This window comes from Cetorhinus maximus, chromosome 15, assembly GCF_964194155.1.
Source record: "Cetorhinus maximus chromosome 15, sCetMax3.hap1.1, whole genome shotgun sequence".
Taxonomy (NCBI): Eukaryota; Metazoa; Chordata; class Chondrichthyes; order Lamniformes; family Cetorhinidae; genus Cetorhinus; species Cetorhinus maximus.
In genome coordinates, this window is record NC_135893.1 from 90,579,032 (window position 1) to 90,599,069 (window position 20,038).

General features: G+C 40.2%; 2 protein-coding genes across 6 annotated transcripts in view; both read left to right on the forward strand.

Annotated features, from left to right (window-relative positions):
* prpsap2 (phosphoribosyl pyrophosphate synthetase-associated protein 2) overlaps positions 1–13,494 on the forward strand; it is a 46,742-nt gene extending 33,248 nt beyond the window's left edge. For 2 of the 4 annotated variants that reach the window (XM_078558957.1, XM_078558954.1), the window contains exon 12: positions 1,612–2,288. In XM_078558957.1, the coding sequence (XP_078415083.1) occupies positions 1,612–1,631 (20 nt within the window). In that variant the 3' untranslated portion in view covers positions 1,632–2,288. Of the gene's footprint in view, positions 1–601; positions 1,523–1,611; positions 2,289–13,468 lie in introns of those variants that run through there. The other 2 variants (XM_078558956.1, XM_078558955.1) reach the window with 2 other exon arrangements.
* A 15-nt stretch (positions 13,495–13,509) lies between these two features.
* The window catches only part of slc5a10 (solute carrier family 5 member 10), a 128,088-nt gene continuing 121,559 nt past the window's right edge, over positions 13,510–20,038 (forward strand). The window contains exons 1-3 of one of the 2 annotated variants that reach the window (XM_078558941.1): positions 13,510–13,629; positions 14,296–14,475; positions 18,291–18,362. In XM_078558941.1, the coding sequence (XP_078415067.1) occupies positions 14,365–14,475; positions 18,291–18,362 (183 nt within the window). In that variant the 5' untranslated portion in view covers positions 13,510–13,629; positions 14,296–14,364. The remainder of the gene's footprint in view (positions 13,630–14,295; positions 14,476–18,290; positions 18,363–20,038) is intronic. The other variant, XM_078558942.1, reaches the window with a different exon arrangement.

Consider the following 20,038-nt stretch of genomic DNA (forward strand, 5'->3'; position numbering starts at 1 on the left):
ATCCTTTTCATTTCAATTGTAGTACAATATTTTTCAACTCCATATCTGGAAATATTTTGCTTGTCTTGAGCTTGGAGGAGGTTACCTGGCCATCAGTTGTTTTTGCTGAATCTCGGAAAGTTTTTTGTGGAATTTACTTCAAGAGGAAATTAAAAAGTATTCCAATCTGCCTTGCTTTAACCTATGTTGAGCGAAATCCTTAATTTCTTCCCCATCACCTCCCACCCCCCCCCATTTTTGCATGAGACAAATTTTTGGCTGGGGGTTGCATGTTTCTCTTTGGGTTTTCTCCTTTGCAATTTAAACTTTTGAAAAATCACTTTGGTTGAATCCCAAACTCCTGAACAATATTCTTTTCACAAAGGATCTCTAAACAAACAAGATTTCCTGAAGGTAGATGGATGTTTGTGGTTCAAAATTGAAAATCAAATAGAAATAAGTTGCAAATTGATAGTAAAATACATTTTTTAATATGAATGCACTAAATGTAATGAAGGGATACATGATTATAAAATGTCATGCGCAATTGTGCAGCTGAAATTAGCCATCTTTTGAAAGTAACTTTTTACTGTGTGTTCTGTTTTTTTTCTTTAAACTTCAGGAAGGTTTCCTGATTAATGGTCAAGTGATCATTGAGGCAGGTAGACTTTTTGTGTGTATTTGAGGTAACGTTACTGAAGAGTGGACCCCAGGGATCGCACCAAAGACACCCCTGCTCCCGTCATGTACAGCTTAGTAATGTCTCCATCTCAAGAGAATCCAAAACCAGAACGTTTCCCTGGCTTTCTAATAGATTGAGTGCTTCACCAACTGTGCCCTGAACCAGTTTTATAAATGTCCTGTTTGTGTGTTAACTTGCATTGTCTGCAGTTGATCATACATTTAGCAAGCATTCTTCTTGGAGGAAAAAATATCTGGTCATTGTATTGCTGTGATGGAATTCTGGAATAAGAGCCGAGAATATCATGAGAAACTAGGGTGATTTTCGTGTGTGGGAAACTTGAATGTTGCATAATTTATCGTCTTTTATAATTTGATTCCCAATATACAAATCAGCTGATTAATGTATTCAGTAGTGAAACGTATATATTGACTGGCATGACAATTTTAAAAATTGTGATATTAAGTAATTGGCAACAGGAGGAGTTGAGCACGGCCATTACTTGACATTTTAATTGCTTGATTTTGTTTATTTATTACTTGATCTGTGCAAAATGTGTCAATTTAAAGAGCGGGTTTTATCATCACTATCCCATTTTCCCACCCCTTTAAATTGGACTTTGTTTTATATGTAATTCTAGCATTCTTATCAGCGAAACTGGCTGGAAGGACTTGCAGAACCATTGCTGATAGAGCTGTGTTAACATCAGTAGCGATGGTCACTGATGCAAGAGTTTAAAATCTTCATTTCAGCTGTGTATATTCTTTGAGTGCTTTCATACCCATTCAGTTTCACTGATGTGATTACTACCCCACTGTCTTAAGCAAAAATTCAAAATTAAAAACACAAATGGACAGTAAATTACTGCTGCTGAGTGTTTTTTCAATGACGGTTTGCAATGGGACCTTGCTGGAAAACGAATTGAGGTTGTTCATATTCTTTTTATGTAGGACTGATAACATCTGCTTGAAGAGAGATTTTGCCTTTGAGCCTGGGCAAAATCAACGCCAAGGTCCCTGAAGTAAAAGGACAGTGGTCTTACATAATGCTTCGTCTCTCGCCAACACAGTTATGATAAAATCTAAAAAGAAAGCTTTAATAGGAGAGATGTATGCTTTTAATTTATTTTTTTCAGATTTTTTGTTTCATTGACCATGTTTGTATGTTTAAAATAGAAACCTGAGTGTTATGTAGTTGTGCAAAGGTCTGCAAAACACTTGAAACTATTGCTAAGAATTTCTGTGCACCTGACCATCGGTTGCTTTACAAAGGTCACTGGGCCGTGTTTCCATGGAATATTGGTAACCATTTGTAAGTATAGCATTTAGCTGAAGTGTAACAAAATTGATTAAAGTTTGAAAAAAATTGCAATGTGTGAGGGTATTTTTTTAAATATATACATATATAAGATTTTATGTTGTGAAAATTTTGGAAAATGATTAACAGGATTTTTGTGCTTGAGTTTTATTCAAAGATTGGAATAATGTGCTTGGTGTGTATATAGTTTTCAGCTCCTGAGATTTTTCAAACATTTGAATCATTTTTATGCTTATCAATGCAAACTGTAATGGCCTTTTATATATAAAAAAAAGCTGGAAAAGTGGTGACTTCATTAAAGTGAATTGTACATGTGAAGATTCATTAATGATCTCTCCGCTGTAGCACTGGATCTAAAAATTGGATTTCAGCTACAACTGCATTCTGGTTATAGCTAACATTTCATTATACATAATTCAAAAATATCCTTATTTGTTCCTCTGTCGTGCCAAGTAGGCTGCCGCCCAATTCTTTTTGCCTTTTTTTAAAATCATAACTGAACTCTTACTCGTGCAACCTTTACAGTAGTTAAAGATCTTGCCTCAAATTTTTCTGTCAACAAAGCCACCCTTACCGTAAAGAGGGACTAGTATTAAATGTTTTATACTTGCTCATGGTCTCTTTCAACCTACCTTTTTGGGTATTTTTGAGCTTGCCAAATTAATTAAGATTAACATAATTAAGCACCAAACTAAGTGCAAACCACATAGTGCATACAACAATCTTGTGCTAAATTGTCCCTTTTCTGAATTAAAGTTATGAAGAATCCCCAGTATTAATAGCTGACCATTTCACCTAACCATTTGTCCAAGTGCTGCTTATTGTAGATTAGAAGTCCTTGTTTTCTTCCATTTGTCTCACCTGACAAATGTATTTCTTGGTGCTTGATCCTTTTAGAGAGCTGTTTACTGATAAGAGGTACTTTGTTACATTTTTAACTTAGCTGAGCACAATTCAGGCTTTGGTAAGCATAACACGTTTTCCATTAATCTTGTCTTACTGTAAAGTGACCAGATGGCAGGATGTTATGCTGTTTGCATACTGACTGACATAACATAGTTTTAATCTATAGCAAATGGGAGGTGACTCAGACTATTGTTCCCTATATATGTTCAGCATTTCAAAACCCAAAATCTCTTTTAAACTGATAAAAGTCATGGATGGGAAATAAATTTAAAGTTCATGTCTCTTGTAGCCTCATCATTGCGCGCTATCATATTTTGAATGACCCACTCTCTGTCCTCTTTCTTCCCCTACCCCCGAACAGATTTTGTTTCTAATTCCCTGTTGAGCACCTTATTTTAAATATTTTATCTTTTGAATGAAGGAGTTCTTACTGATATCTACTTTTACATTGATTTTCACTATCTTTACACACCTCCAGCTTTCTGGACCTGAAGTAGGGATCTTCCTGTGAATAATTCTGTCAAAAACAAGGCAACTGAAGAGACTAAATAAGGGGGGCAGAGGACCCGGAAGAATCAACAGTGTCGGTCATTACAATGTTTCAAATTGTTTTTGACGTAAAATAGATTTCATGCCCCTTTAAGCGGCAAATTCCCCTGGGTACTTCTACATCGGTATGTGCAGTGTTGGAGTATTAAACTCTAGAGGGTAGAGGCACACTACACCCATGCCTGATTTGCAGTTATCTGACTTCCATTCTCTGCTATATTCCCTATTCATAAATTTAAAAAACACCTGAGGTAAATGCCTAAACTCCTGCACAGCAACAGAGCTCTCAACTCACCATAGACTCTAGGATTCTCTTGGTCTGTATGTCTTAGTGGCAAATGAGACAGAACATTTACTGAAGGGAATAGAAACAGGAAATTTTGGAAATACCCAGCATATCAAGCAGCATCTGTGGAGAGAAAATGTTTCAAGTTAATGTTTCAAGATCAATGACCTCGTATCAGAGCTGGAAAAGTTAGTGGTATAACAGGCTTTAAGCAACTACAGAGGCAGGGCAAGGGGGTAGAGGGAAAAGAACAATGGTGTCCGTGGTCAGATGGAAGGCAGGAAATATTAAGTAACAAAAGAGGTGATGGTGGAAGGCACAAAGATTGTAATGAGACAAGTAAAGAAACAAAAAAATGGGTCCAGAGGAGGTGTAAATGGGAGAAGCAGCATCACAACTGCCATCCAAAAAGAACTTTTTTTAAAAATTGGGACCAGAGGTTACGCTGTGAAATTGTTAATCTTAATGTTGATTCCAAAAGATTGTAACTTGCCTAATTGAAAGATGAGGTGCTGTTTCTTGAGCTTTATTGGAACAATTCAGGAGGCCAAAGACAGAGGGTGGAGTGGTGAATTAGAATGTCAGGTGCCAGGAAGCTCACGATCAATTCTGGGCACCACACTTTAGGACCCACATGAAGGCTTTAGAGAGGGTGAAGAAAAGATTTACAAGAATATTTCCCAGGAAGAGGGACTTGAGTTATGTGGGTAGATTGAGGTTGTTGTTTAGAAGAAAAGATCAAGAGGAGATTTGATGGAGCTGCTCAAAATTATGAGGGGTCTCGACAATAGATGGAGAGAAACCATTACTATTGGTGGAAGAGAAACCATTACTATTGGTGGAACGGTTGAGAACACCAATATAAGGTGAACTACAAAAGAAGTAACGAAAATGAGGAAAACCATTTTTACACAGCGATTGGTTAGGATCTGGAATACATTGCATAAGAGTGGTGAAGTCAGATTCAACCATCACTTTCAAAGGGGAACTGGGTGAGCACCTGAAAGGAGATAATTTGCATGGTTACAGGGGAGGGGAGTGGAACTAGCCAAATTGCTTTTGCAGAGAGCCAGCATAGGCTCAATGGGTGGAATGGCCTCTTTGCTGTATGCATTCTGACTGCAGATTGAACAGAGGTGTTGTGCAAAGAAGCTTTTTATATTTATGCTTCTTCTAGACCCATCTTTTGTTTCTTTACTTGCCCCGTCACCATCACTTTTTGCCTTGCATCATCTCTTTTGTCTTTAAATCTCCTGCCTTCCACTCTTTTATCATGGACCTTTCAGTTTGTCCTTCCCCCATTTCCCCTTTGTCTGTACTTGCCTAAAACTTGTTACATCTCTCACTTTTTCCAGTTCTAATGGAAGGTCATCAACCTGAAAATTGGGCTGAACTTTCCTGGGCTAGTGATGATGGGTTTAGTGGTGGAGTGTGGGACCAGGAAAATAGAGGGGAGCCTCCTTGATGCATTCCTGCTGCTGGGACCAGAGGCCATTGTAGCCCAAGATTCCATGCCTCAATGACAGGGCCATGGGCAGGAATTGGTGCTGACATTGGGGTCCCGAAGTCCATGGAACCCAGCCCATTAACTCTGTTTCTCTCTCCACAGATGCTGCCTGACCTATTGAGTATTTCCAGCACTGTTTTATTCAGACTTATAGCATCAACAATAAAACATCAACCCAAGAATTAGGAGCAGGAGTAGGCCATTCAGCCCCTCCAGCCTGCTCTGCCATTTGATAACACCGTGGCTGATCTGATTATGGCCTTAACTCCACTTTCCTGTCTTCCCCCATAACTCTTGACTCTCTTGTTGATCAAAAATCTTTCTAACTCAATGACCCAGCCTCCTCTGCTTTCTGGGGAAGACAATTCCACAGATCCTCAAGAGAAAAATAAAAACCCTCATCGCAGTCTGAAATGAGTGACCCCTAACCTTTGAACTCTGTTCCCTAGTTCTAGATTCCCCAATAAGGGGAAATGTCCTCCCAACACCTACCCTGTCTAGTCTACTCGGAATTTTATGTTTCAATAAGATCACCTCTCACTTCCTGAACTCCAATGGGTATAGGCCCAACCTGTCCAAGCTTTCCTCAAGTGAATCCCTTCCTCCGAGGGATGTGAAGTGAGGGAATATTCTGAACTGCTAACACAATGGTCTCCTTACTTAAGAAAAGATATAAAACATGTACATAGTACTCCAGATGCAGTCTCAATCTAACTGAGGCCTGTACAGGTCCAGCAACATTTCCCTACTTGATTCTTCTTGCAGTAAGCACCAACATTCTATTTGTCTTCCTAATCACTTGTTGTACCTGAATACCTACTTTGTAATTCATGTACTGGGCCACCCAGATTCCTCTATACCGTAAGAGTTCTGCAGTCTCTCTCCATTCAAGTAATATACTGCTTTTCTATTCTTCCTGCCAAAGTGGACAAGTTCACATCTTTCCTCCATCTGCCAAATTTGCTCACTCAACCCAAGTCCCTTTACCTCCTCTTAACAACTTACTTTTCTACTTGGTGTCATTGGCAAATTTAGTTACCATACATTTGGTCCCTTCATCCAAGTCATTGATATAAGTTGTAAAATAATTGAGGCCCCAGCACTGATCCCTGTGGAAGTCCATTAGTAACAGCTTGCCAACCTGAAAATGACCCATTTATCCCAAATCTCTGCTTCCTTTTAGCTAACCAATCCTCTATTCATACTAATATGTTACCACCTACACCATGAACTCTTTGATGTGACACTTTATCAAATGCCTTTTGGAAATCCAATTACACCACATCTACAGGTTCCTCTTTATCCATCTTGCTTGTTACTTCCTCAAAGAACTCTAATACATTTGTCAAACACAATCTCCCTTGGTCACTGTTTAAAAATAAGGGGTCGCTCATTTAAGACTGAGATGAGAAATTTTTTTTCTGAGGGTCGTGAGTCTTTGGAACTCTCTTGCTCAAAAGGCAGTGCAAGTAGAGTCTTTGAATATTTTTCAGGCAGAGGTAGATAGATTCTTGATAAGCAAGGGGGTAAAAGGTTATCGGTGGAAGGCGGGAGGCTACAATCAGATCAGCCATGATCTTATTGAATGGTGGAGCAGGCTCGAGGGGCAGAGTGACCTACTCCTGCTCCTAATCCATATGTTCCTTTCACAAAACCTTGTTGCCTCTGCCTGATTGTATTATGATTTTCTAAATGTCCTCCTGTTACTTCCTTAATAATGTATTTTAGCATTTTCCTATGAGAGACATCAGGCCAACTGGCCTATGTTATGCAACCATTTCAGCCAAAAGTGCTAAGTGGATGTCCCCAGTATCACAGATGGCAGTCTTCAGCCAATTCGTTTCAATCCATGTGATATCAAGAAACTGCTGAAGGCATTGGGTGCTGCAAAGGCTATGGGCCCTGACAATATTCCGGCAATAGTGCTGAAAACTTGTGCTCTAGAGCTAGTTGCATGTCTGGTCAAGCTGTTCCAGTACGGCTACAACACTGGCATCTACCTGGCAATGTGGAAAATTGCCCAGACATGTCCTGTCCACCAAAAGGAGGACAAATCCAACCCAGCCAATTACTGACCATCAGTCTACTCTCAATCATTGACAAAGTGTCACGAGGCTATTTCCCTTTTTTTTTGAAAATATGACTTTCCAATTTTCAACTGTCTAGAAGTTTTGCAATTAGAAACGAGACAAAATAAACTACTTAAAAATGCACAGCCACCTTCCAAGGCGAAGGTGAAAAAGAAAATGACGCCCTCAGGGGAGTGTGAAGAGAAGGACATTTCCTAAAATTTGGAGACCCATGGAAACTCATCACAGTCTAAGGGACAGTCCTTAAAATGCAAAGTGCTAGATATTGAAACAATGGCTGCCAAAAACTGACCCAACCAAAACCCTTTAGAAATAGGTGAAGTATAACAGGCCAGGCTACAGACTTTGCAGAGAGATTGCAAGAAAGACTTCAGTAGAAGAGACAGGCTAAAAGCTTGCGCACTCTCTCGATCTGACTGGTTCCGAACCCAACATTGCTAGAAATCTACCAGTCAACTGAGATCTTGTATTAATTGCACCATCTTCTACATCTGACCGCACTGCTGAACCAGCTCAACCAAATCAACCACAAGGTTTAAAAATCTATGCCTCAAGGACAATCAAAGGACACTTGACCGTACATTTTTAACTTTTTCTTCATTGGACTCTAACTTCCCTTATTTATGATACCTATGTGTGTCTTCGTGTTTTTATTATTTTTCTCCTTTTGGTTTAGTAATGAATATATTTGCTTTTTCTTTGACTCAAGAAAGCCTTGTTTGATTTTTCCTTATTGCTCACTGCATTCATTGTTAAATAAATTCTGATTTGGTAAAGGCATATTCTCATAAAAAAGAAATGTAAACCTTTGTCGTGACCAACTGAGGAGGTTGAATAGAGGGGAGCCAGTTCACGCCTTCCATCTGGTTACAGCAAAAGTGATGGAAGAGGCCATCAGCAGTGTTATCAAGTGGCACTTGCTCACCAGTAACCTGCTCACTAACACTCAGTTTGGGTTCCGCCAGGGCAACTCAGCTCCTGACTTCATTACAGCCTTAATCCAAACATAGATAAAAGAGCTGGACTCAAGAGGTGAGATGAGAGTGACTGCCCTTGACATCAAGGCAGCATTTGACAGAGTGTGGCATCAAGGAGCCCTAGAAAAATTGGAGTCAATAGGAATCAGGGGGGAAACTCTCCACTGGTTGGAATCATACCTAGCACAAAGGAAGATGATTGTGGTTATTGGAGGTCAATGATCTCAGTCCCGGGACGTCACTGCAAGAATTCCTCAGGATATTGTCTTAGGCCTTCAGGTTCAGCTGCTTAATCAATGACCTTCCTTCCATCATAAGGTCAGAAGTGGGTTTGTTCACTGATGATTGCGTAAGGTTCACCATTCACGATGACTCAGCTACTGAAGCAGTTCGTACCCATATGCAACAAGACTTGGACAATATTCATGCTTGAGCTAGTAACGTTCATGTCACACAAGTGCCAGGCAGTAACCATCTTCAATAAGAAAGAATCTAACCATCTCCCCTTGATATTCAATGGCATTACCGTCACTAAACCCCCCTCCTGGGGGTTACCATTGACCGGAAAGTGAACTGGACCAACCATATAAGTACTGTGGCTTCGAGAGGTCAGAGGCTGGGAATTCTGCGGCGAGTAATTCACTTCCTGACTCCCCAAAGTCTGTCCACCATCTATAAGACCATAAGACGTAGGAGCAGAAGTAGGCCATTTGGCCCATCGAGTCTGCTCCGCCCTTCAGTGAGATCATGGCTGATCTGAGAATCCTCAACTCCACTTTCCTGCCTTTTCCCCATAACCCTTGATTCCCTTACTGATTAAAAATATATTTCAGCTTTGAATATACTTAACAACCCAGCCTCTACAGCCCTCTGCGGTAAAGAATTCCACAGATTGACTACCCTCCAAGAGAAAAAAGTCCTCCTCATCCCTGCTTTAAATGGATGACCCCTTACTCTGAGATTATGCCCTCTGGTCCTAGACTCTCCCACAAGGGGAAATAACTTCTCAGCATCTACCCTGCCAAGCCCCTAAGAATCTTATATGTTTTGATAAGGTTGCCTCTCATTCTTCTAAATTCCAATGAGTACAGGCCCAACCTACTCAACCTCTCCTCATAAGAAAATCCCTCCATACCCGGGATCAACCTAGTGAACCTTCTCTGGACTGCCTCCAATTCCAGTATATCTTTCCTTATATAAGTGGATCAAAATTGTTCACAGTATTCTAGGTGTGGTCTAACTAGTGCCTTGTATAGTTTTAGCAAGACTTCCCCATTTTTATACTCTATTCCCTTTGAAATAAAAGCCAACATTTCATTTGCCTTCCCTACTACCTGCTGAACTTGTATGGTTAGCCTTTTTGGGATTCATGCACAAGGATTCCCAAATCCCTCTGTGCTGCAGCCTTCTGCAGTCTTTCTCCATTTAGATAATATTCAGCTCCTCTATTCTTCCTGTTAAAGTGCATAACCTCACATTTTCCCACATTATATTCCATCTGCCAAGTTTTTGCCCAATCACTTAACCTGTCTATATCTGTCTGTAGGCTCCTTGTGTAATCCTCACCACTTGCCTTCCCACCTATTTTTGTGTCATCCGCAAACTTGGGGATAGTACATTCACTTCCCTCATCTAAGTCGTTAATATATATTGTAAATAATTGAGGCTCAAGCACTGATCCCTGTGGCATTTCACTAGTTACAGGTTGCCATCCTGAAAATGCCCCTCTTATCCCAACTCTCTGTCTTCCATTAGTTAGCCAATCCCTTATCCATGCTAATAGATTACCCCCAACACCATGGGCTCTTATCTTATTAAGTATCCTTATTAGTGGTATCTTATCAAACGCCTTTTGGAAATACAAATATATTATGTCTACTGGTTCCCCTTTATCTATTCTGCTAGTTACCTCCTCAAAGAAATCTAATAAATTTGTTAGACACGATTTCGCCTTCATGAAGCCATGCTGACTCTGCTCGATTAGATTATGTATTTCCAAATGCTCTGCTATTACATCCTTTATAATAGACTCCAACATTTTCCCAATGACAGATGTTAAGCTAACTGGCCTATAGTTAACTGTTTTTTGTCTCCATCCCTTTTGAATAATCCTCTGGGACGTTTCCAGAATATAAAGATTCTTGGAAGACTACTACCAGTGCATTCACTATCCCAGTAATTATTTCCTTTAATATCCTAGGATGCAACCCATCAAGTACAGGGGACTTATCGGCCTTTAGCCCCATTAGTTTACCTAGTACTTCTTCTCTAGTGATAGTTATTGCATTTATTTCCTCCCCCCTTTTGCCCCTTGATTATTTAGTATTTTTGGAACCCTATTAGTATCTTCTACTGTGAAGACTGAAGCAAAGTATTTATTCAACTCCTCTGCCATTTCCTGGTTCTCCATTATTATTTCCCCAGCCTCATTCTCTAAGGGGCCTATGTTCACGTTGGCCTCTCTCTTCCTTTTTATATATTTAAATAAGATCTTACTGTCTGTTTTTATATTACTTGCTAAGGGCCTGTACTCATTGGAATTTAGAAGAATGAGAGGCAACCTTATATTACCTTCAAAGTTTATTTTCTCCCCTTTATTGTTTTTTGCTCATCTTTTTTGGTTTTTAAAACTCTCCCAATCCTCTGGCTTACCACTAATCTTTGCCACATTGTATGTTTTTTTCTTTCAATTTGACACTGTCCTTAACTTTCTTGGTTAACCATGGCTGGTTTATCCCCTTCCTTAAATCCTTCTTCCTCACTGGGGTATATCTTTGTTGAGAGTCATGAACTACTTCCTTAAACGTCTGCCATTGTTCATCAACCGTCTTTTCTGCTAAACTCCTTTCCTAGCCCACCCCAGCCAACTCTGCCCTCATTCCTTTGTAATTACCCTTATTTAAGTTTAGCACAGTTGTTCCCAACCCAAGTTTCTCACTCTCAAACCGAATGCTAAATTCTACCATATTATGGTCACTGTTTCCTAGGGGATCCTTTATTCTGAGATCATTTATTAAACCTGCCTCATTACACATTACCAGATCCAAAATAGCCTGATCCCTGGTTGGATTCACAACGTATTGTTTTAAGAAATGGTCCCGAATACAGTCTATGAATTCTTACTCATGGCTACCTCTGCCAATTTGATTTTCCCAATCTACATGAAGATTAAAGTCACCCATGATTAATGTACTGCCTTTTTTACATGCCCTCATTATCTCCTGATGTATTTTCTGTCCTACAGTATAGCTAATGTTCAGGAGCCTATAGACTACTCCCACCAGTGTCTTCTTCCCCTTGTTAGTTCTTACCTGCACCCATATGGATTCTACGTCTTCCGATCCAAGATCCTTTCTTGCTATCGTACTTAATCCATCTCAAACTAACAAAGCTACCCCACCACCCTTTCCTTCCTAGCTTTCCTTTTGAAAAGTCACATACCCTTGAATATTTAGTTCCCAGCTTTGATCCCCTTGTAACTATATCTCCGTAATGGCTATAAGATCATACACATTAACCTCTATTTGTGTTGTTCATTCATTAATTTTGTTCTGAATACTAAGTGCATGTAAGTAAAGAGCCATTAATTTTGCCTTTTTACCCTTTTAACCCTATTTGCTGGTGTTTTTTTAATGTTTGCACATTATGTCCCTTCCTGTCACACTCTGGGTATCATTACCTAAATAGCTGCCCTACAAGGCTGCCATGTCCTTTTGTTTTGTACGGCTATGTATCCCCTTTCCAGAACCCTCCCCCAACCCCTCTATTTAGTTTACAAGTCCGCAAGATTCAGGTCAGGAGTATGCTTGCCTGGATGAGTGCAGCTCCAATAACACTCAGGAAGCTTGACACAATCCAAGACAAAACAGCCCACTTGATTGAAACCCCATCTACTACCTTAAATATTCATCCCTCCATCACCGATGCTTAGTGGCAGCAGTGTGTACCATCTATAAGCAGCACTGCAGCAATTCATCAAGGCTCCTTCGATAGCACCTTCTAAAGCCTTGACCTCTACACCTAGATGGAACAAGTACGATAGCAAGAAAGGATGCATGGGAACACCACCACCTGCAAGTTCCCCTGCAAGACACACACCATCCAGATTTGGAAATATATCGCCGTTCCTTCACTGTCAAAATCCTGGAACTCCCTTCCTAACAGCACTGTGGGTGTACCTACACCACATGGACTGCAGCGGTTCAAAAAGGCAGCTCACCCACCACCTTCTGAAGGGCAATTAGGATTGGGCAATAAATGCTGGCCTAGCCAGTGACACCCACACCCTGTGATAGAATTAAAAAAAGTTTTCTGCTTTCTGTCTACCTCCTTTCTTGAATAAAGATATTACATTAGCGATTTTCCAATCTGCTGGAACATTTTCAGAATCTAGGGAATTTTCGAAGATCACAACCAATGCATTTACTACCTCTGCAGTCATTTCTTTTAAGAAAACCATTTGGTCCAGGGGCCTTGTCAGCCTTTAGTTCTAATTACCAGTACCTTTTCCCTAGTGATTGGATTGTTTTAAGTTCCTCCCTCCTTCATACCTCTTGCTTTTCACATATTCTTGTTGGGTTTTTTGAGCCTTTCACAGTGAAGACAGACATAAAGTACCTGTTGAATGCCATTTCTATGTTTCCTATCATTAATTCCCCATTGTCACCCTATAAGAGACCAACACTCGCTTTAATTACTCTTTTCCTTTTTAGGAACTTGTAGAAACTGTCACTATATTTTTATATTTCTAGCTAGCTCTCTCTCTCATACTCTAATTTCCACCCCCTTATTTTCTTCAGTTAATCTTTGCTGATTTCTAAAAGTTTGTCCAATCGTCTGGCCTACCACTAATCTTCACAGTACTGTATGCTTTTTCTTTCAATTTGATACTATCCTTAACTTTCTTACTTAAGGAATGCTGCATCCTTCTCATCAAATCTTTCTTTCTCAATGGAATATATCTTTCCTGAGAGTTCAGGAATATCAGTTCACTTTAGCCAACTTTGTGCTTATGCCCTTGTAATTGCCTTTATGTAAGTTTAAGACTCTAGCCTTAGACCCACACTTCTCACCCTCAAACTGAAAGTGAAATTCCATCATGTTGTGATCACTGTTGACTAGAGGCTCCTTTACTATGAGGTAATGAATTAATCCTGTCTCATTGCACATTGCCAGATCTACCATAGACAGCTCTCTGGTTGGCACTAGAATGTGCTGTTCTAAGGAATTGTCCAAATGCACTCTATGAACTCATCTTCCAGGCTATCTTTTCCAACTGATTCATCCAATCTATACGAAGCAGTATCCACAGTATTTTGCTTTTGTATTTACCAAAGGTAACCTTGCTTCATGAAATTAGCGAGGCAAAGCAGATTTTAGATCTTAATAGATCTGTTCTTTTAATTTACAAAGACATTATGTTGAATGAGCTGAAGGATCATGTAATTGACTCATGTTGACAAGCTACAATGTGATAGCGTTGGGTTTCTACTGAATAGCACACTAATTGTTGTACAGCTGCTGTATTAGAGATAAAAAAAATTAATGTTGGAAATCTAAAGATTGAAAGCACTGACAACACACAACAGGTAGGTCACCACCTGGAAAGACTGCGCTTCTTTAGTGCAGAGCCCCCATTGAAACTGAGAAAAAGAAAGCTTCCTTTGATGTTACTGAGTGGCAACCTTTTTTAAAAAAAACTTGCAAGGATAAGAACAAATTCAAAACATTTAGAAAGTATTATTTAGTTAATAGTTAATGCCAGCCACTTGGAAACTGATGCATCAAGGGTGAAAAGCAAACTCTTAGTCTGTTTTGGTAATGGTGTGATGCACTTTTCTGTGTGTTTAGGGGGATTCCTGTCACAGTGATTAAAAGGCTTTGCTTTTTTAATTGAAGAGCAAACATGCAATTACCGCATAGATGGCACCTACCTCCACTGCAATGGCTCATTGGGTTAATGCGCAACATTTGATTAATGTTCGATTTCTTGTGTTAATCAGTGACTTCATTGACAATCAAAGTTCGCACTGTCACAGTTTGCTTCATCAGACACAACCTCAAGTGAAACAATGGAGATGAACAGAACCGGCAGCTATTACCTCTCTGCACAGTCCTTCAGCATCTCTGATATTATAGTAATAGTGGCATATTTTGTGCTAAACGTGTTTGTTGGAATATGGGTAAGTACTTGCCATAATTTTCCTGTCACTATTAACTATGGGCTCATTGGCAATTGCTCACTAACCTTTGCAGTCTGGCTTCATTTTGTCCCGTTAGTGATGGTCCTGTTTACTGAATAGGGAACCTGGAAATTAACTCATGGCTGTAGATTTATTCTGAGATTAATTAAAACCCAATCATCCGGATATCAGATGTGCATTTTACTAGAAGGGGCAGTAAATGAATAAACTTAACAGCCGCTTGGTACCTGCCAAAGATTCCCTCCATGGTCTTCCACTGGGGAATTTTCACAGGAGGTGCACAATAAGTGCAGTCAAGTCATTTAAAATTCAGTAAACCAACATTTAACATTCTGTTTTGATACTGGATGTGTTTGAATTGTCTTGCTGCTTCTCCAATATATGAAAAGTTTTAATGTTACTGAATTTTAATCCTTTGGTGTTATAATGGTCATAATTACTGCTCAGGATTAGATTCTTGAAATGTTTTTTTAATTGTTCCACCCATCCACTAAGCATTGATGCCAGACTGATGTTCATATGTTGCACAACTTTCTTCTGGTAAATATTTCCATTTGAAACCGATGGAAAGAAACAAACTTTGGTCTTCTGATTCCTGAATTGTTTAAAAATACTGTCAGCGGCTACAACATTTGTATAATATTCAGGTCGCCGGCCTCTCTGAAGAGTTCACAGTAGCATTAATAGAATTTTTTTCTACTGTGTAATGAAAGACTTAGGATCATAGTAACGTACATCACAGAAGGAGGCCATTCAGCCCATCATTCTTTTGCTGGCTCATTGGAAGAGTAGTCATGCCTAGTCACACACCCTCACTTTTTATCTCTAATGATGTAAGTTCCTCATCCTCCAGAATCTCTCCAATTTACTTCCATAATTAAATTTGAAATAGGCTCCCATCGCTTTTTCAGGTAGAGTTTTCCAGATCCTGACAACTCTCTGAGTTAAATAAAAAAAAGTCTCCTCATCTCGCCTCTATATCTTTTACCAATGATTTTAAACTATGACCTCTGGTTATTGAACTCGCTTACCTGAATGCATAATTTTTCTTTATCTTGCTTTTTTTTTTACAGTGAATCTCATGTTCTTGGCACTTTCCAAAGCACGTTTACAGCCAATGAAGTTTTTTTTTTACATCAAACAGTGGATTGGATTTGTTTCTGCTTAACTGGAAAGTATTGGGATTTGAAGTAGCAAGCAATAGAAGTAATATGTCTCCTTTATAAAAGTTATTGCATTAAAGAAGAGCAGACCATTTTACTTGTTAACCTCCCCTCATTTTTGCTGACTAACCGAAGGGACGCAACCAACAGTATTCCATCCAGCAGCTTTACTCCTCCTTGTTTTAATGACATGCCTGACTTAAACTACAAATGCAATGACTGGGATACCTTCAGGATCCCCAACACTCAACTAGTCATTTGTCCCTTGTAGAAACAAATATCTTTTTTTTTTATAACTTGGGTTTTCTCTTTCCTGTTTTATTTCCCATATTGAAGCTAGCTAAGGCACCTTTTAATGGCTATAAGCAGCAGTGTCAGAATGATAGCAGGGCTTAGAGGTTAAATATGAGAACAGATTGAATAAATTTGGCTAGTATTCACTTGAGTTTAGAAGGTGATTTGATCAAGGTGTTTTAAATATTAGGAAGGATTCAAAGAGTGAATAAGAGAAACTATTTCTGCCGATGAGGGAATCAAGAACAAGGGGAGGTAATCTTTAAATTTAGGAGGGAAATTAAGAAAAAAATTTCCACACAAAGATTAGTTGAAACCTAGAACTCGTTCCTCGCCATTTCCTACAAATGGAAGTGAATCTGGAGTTCTCTCCCACGAAAGGCTCTGGATGTTGGGTCAATTGAAATTTTCACATCGGTGCTCAGAATTGACAAAATACGGCAGTTGAAGACAAACCAATGTTTTATAAAGATTTGTAATAACTTCCCTGTTTTTGTACCCTGTGCCTCTATTTTTAAAGACCAGGGCCTGAATTTTTCCCATGTCGGGCGGGCTCGGCAGGTGGGGGCAGTTGTGGAGCCACCCGCGATTGGCTCCGCGCCGCCATTTTACACGGGCGGGCCGATTAAGGCCCGCCCAGCATAATCCGCGAGCGGTAGCAGCGCTACCTATGCGGGCAGGGGGAGGAGGGAGAGTCAGGTCCAGCCGCATGTGCGGCAAAGAGTGCTTCAATCACGGAGCTGCCTCAGGGAGATTGAAGCACATTTGAAAAAAAATAAATGAGAACATTAAAAATTTAATGGAACATGTCCCCTCATGTGACATGTTTTTATTTTTCAGAAAAACTTTTTATTTAATTCTTAAAGGCTTTAGGAAACCTCACCCCGCTCGTGGATGAGGTTTCCTAAAAAAAATGTAAATGCTGCTTGGCCTTTTCATCTGCCCGCCAACCGTTAGGTTGGACTGGCAGCATAAACTTAAAATTAATTACTTCACTAATGACCTTAATAGGCCTATTAATTATCGGTGGGTACGCAGCCGACTCCGGCGTGTGCCTGCCGAACGAAACGTCGCGAGACCGCGCGATGACATCAGGACGCACACCTGCCTTCTTCACGCGTCACTTTATGCGCCAACGTGTCGGGCCCGCTCCCGCACGCTGACTGAAAAATCCTGGCCCAGGATCCCATACTGCTTTCCCAACCTGCCCCGTCGCTTTTGTTAATTTGAGCACACATACGTCCAGGTCCCTCTGCTCCTGAATCCCCTTTTGAACTGGTTCCTGGGCCTGTTGAGGAGCTCAGGGCTGGTGTGTCTTCCTTTCTTTATTCCCTCACCAATCAACCCCTGTCCTTCGTGGGCTGCTTAAAGAAAGAAAAGGAAAACCTGCATTTCTCTACCACCTTTCATGACCTCGGGATGCCGCAAGTTGCTTTAAGGCCAAGGAGGTACTTTTTGTAGTGTGGTCACTGTTGTAATGTAGGAAACGCAGCAGACAATTTGTGCATGCCAAGGTGCCACAAACAGCAATGTGATAATGACGAGAAAATCTCTTTTTGGGATGTTGTTTAAGGGATAAACATTGATCGGGGCACCAGGGGTAACTCCCCTGCTCATTGTCAAAATCATGCCATGGGATCATTTTATCGATGGCAGACAGGGCCTTGGTTCAATGTCTCATCTGAATCACGGTACACTTCCTGAATAAACAATGGCTGCATTAATTGGCTTGTACTGGCTTCAGATTTTGAGTAAGGTATTTAGTAAGATGCTAACAAAATATCCCTCCCCAAGTGACTTTTATTATTGTTTAAAAAGATTTTTTTATCCTCTTGCCTATCTAGGTACTTGTTAAATGAATGTAAATTGTTGTGTTATGTGACGTTACAATTTGACGTACTTATTTTGCAGAGCCCAGGTCCTGCAACCATATACTGGCCTCTTGCATATCCCTGATTTTAATCGCTCCACCATGGAGGCCATGCCTTCAGCTGCCGAGGCCCTAAGTTCTGGAATACCCTTCCTAAACCTCTCCACCTCTCAATCTGTCTCTCCTCCTTTAATATGCTCTTTAAAACCTATAAACTTTGACAAAGCTTTTGGTCACCTGTCCTAATATCTCCTTATGTGACTTGGGGTCAAATTTTGTCTGATAGCACTCCTGTGAAGCACCTTGGGACATCTGACAATGTCAAGATGCTATGTAAATACAAATTATTGTTGTTAATGAAATCTAGGATATCCTTGTGGAGACTGTGGATTAGCAGCTACAGTTGCAGAATGTCCTTTTTCTTAGCAATATCCTGCTTAATTCCCACCTATTTTCCTTCTTTACAGTCCACATGCAGAGTGAGCAGGAACACGCTCAGTGGATACTTTCTTGCGGGCAGAAATATGGCTTGGTGGCCTGTAAGTATTGACTTATCCATTTCCTCTTAAAGGGTTAAGAATTGGGCTGGCAGCCCTGGTAGCTCTGACAGTAGAGTGATGGATAGCTAGTTGAAGAACTTCATCTCTGCATTCTCTTAGCTTTTGACCTGTCTGGCCTGCTGGATGAAGCAGAATGACTTGGCCATGTCCCACATCAAATTGCATAATGTCAACTTAAGCATCACTCAGCCAGCATTAATGACAGGGCACGTAGTGAGTGAGGTGAACCAAATCATACCTTTTGTCTAACTGTCCTCAATGGGAACCTACTCTACTGTGATGTATCCAATTAGTTTTTATATCCAATTAATTCTACAAGTCTAAGATCTGCTTTCAAAACTGGGACAAACAGTTTCAGAATGTCTTAATTGGCAAGAATTTAAGGTGGGGTACCACGAACGGATGACATCCATGCCAAGGATTCATCATCTGGGAGGTCTGCACTCTTCTGGATGGGGTATTGAGCCGCAGATTTCAAGGTCATGCAGTACATCCTCTTTCCCATCAAAACTGTCAATAGAAAAGAGAACAACTTGTTCCTCATAGTTTTTTCATAGATGCAGGGGTGGTGCCAAAGGACTGGAAAATTGGCAATGTTACACCCTTGTTCAAGAAAGGGTGCAAGTCTAAACCCAGTAACGACAGGCCAGTTAGTTTAACCTTGGTGATGTGAAAGCTTTTAGGAACGATAGTTCGGGATAAAATTAATAGTCACTTGGGCAAATGTGGATTAATTAAGGAAAGCCAGTATGGATTTATTAAGGACAAATTATGTTTAACTAACTTGCCTGAATTTTTTGATGGGATAACCGAGAGGGTTGATTGATGAGGGCAATGTGGTTGATGTGGTGTCCATGGACTTTCAAGAAGCATTTGATAAAGTGCCACATAACAGACATGTCAGCAAAGTTAGAGTCCATGGAACAAAATGGACAGTAGCAGCATGGATACAAAGTTGGGTGAAAGTGACAGGGATTAGTGGTCAGCGGTTGTTTTTCAGACTGGAGAAAGGTACACAGTGGGGGTCCTGAGGGATGAGTGCTAATGCCCCTGCTTTTCCTGAGATATATGAATGAGCTAGAGCACAGGGCACAATTTCAAAATTTGCGGATGACACAAAACTTGGAAGTATTGTGAACTGTGAGGAAGAAAGTGATAAATTCTCCTGAAGTTTATTCAGGCTGGTGGAATGGGCAGACAAGTGGCAGGTGAAATTTAATGCAGAGAAATGTGAACTGATTCATTTTAGTAAGGAGTAATGAGGAGAGGCAATATAAAAACAAAGGGTACAATTCTAAAGGGAGTGCAGGAGCAGAGTGACCTGGGAGTATGTGTGCATAAATCATTGAAGGTGGCAGGACAAGTTGAGGAAGCTGTTAATAAAGCGTGCAGTATCCTGGGCTTTATAAGCAGGGGCATAGAGTACAAAAGCAAGGAAGTTATGACAAATCTCTATGAAACAGTGGTCTGGCCTCAACTGAAGAATTGTTCTGCACACCACACTGTAGGAAGGATGTGAACGCATTAGAGAGAGCTTAGAAAAGATTCACAAGAATGGTTCCAGGGATGAGGGGTTTCAGTTATGTGGATAGATTGGAGATACTAGGGCTGTTTTCCTTGGAGAAGAGAAGATTAAGAGGGGATTTGATAGAAGT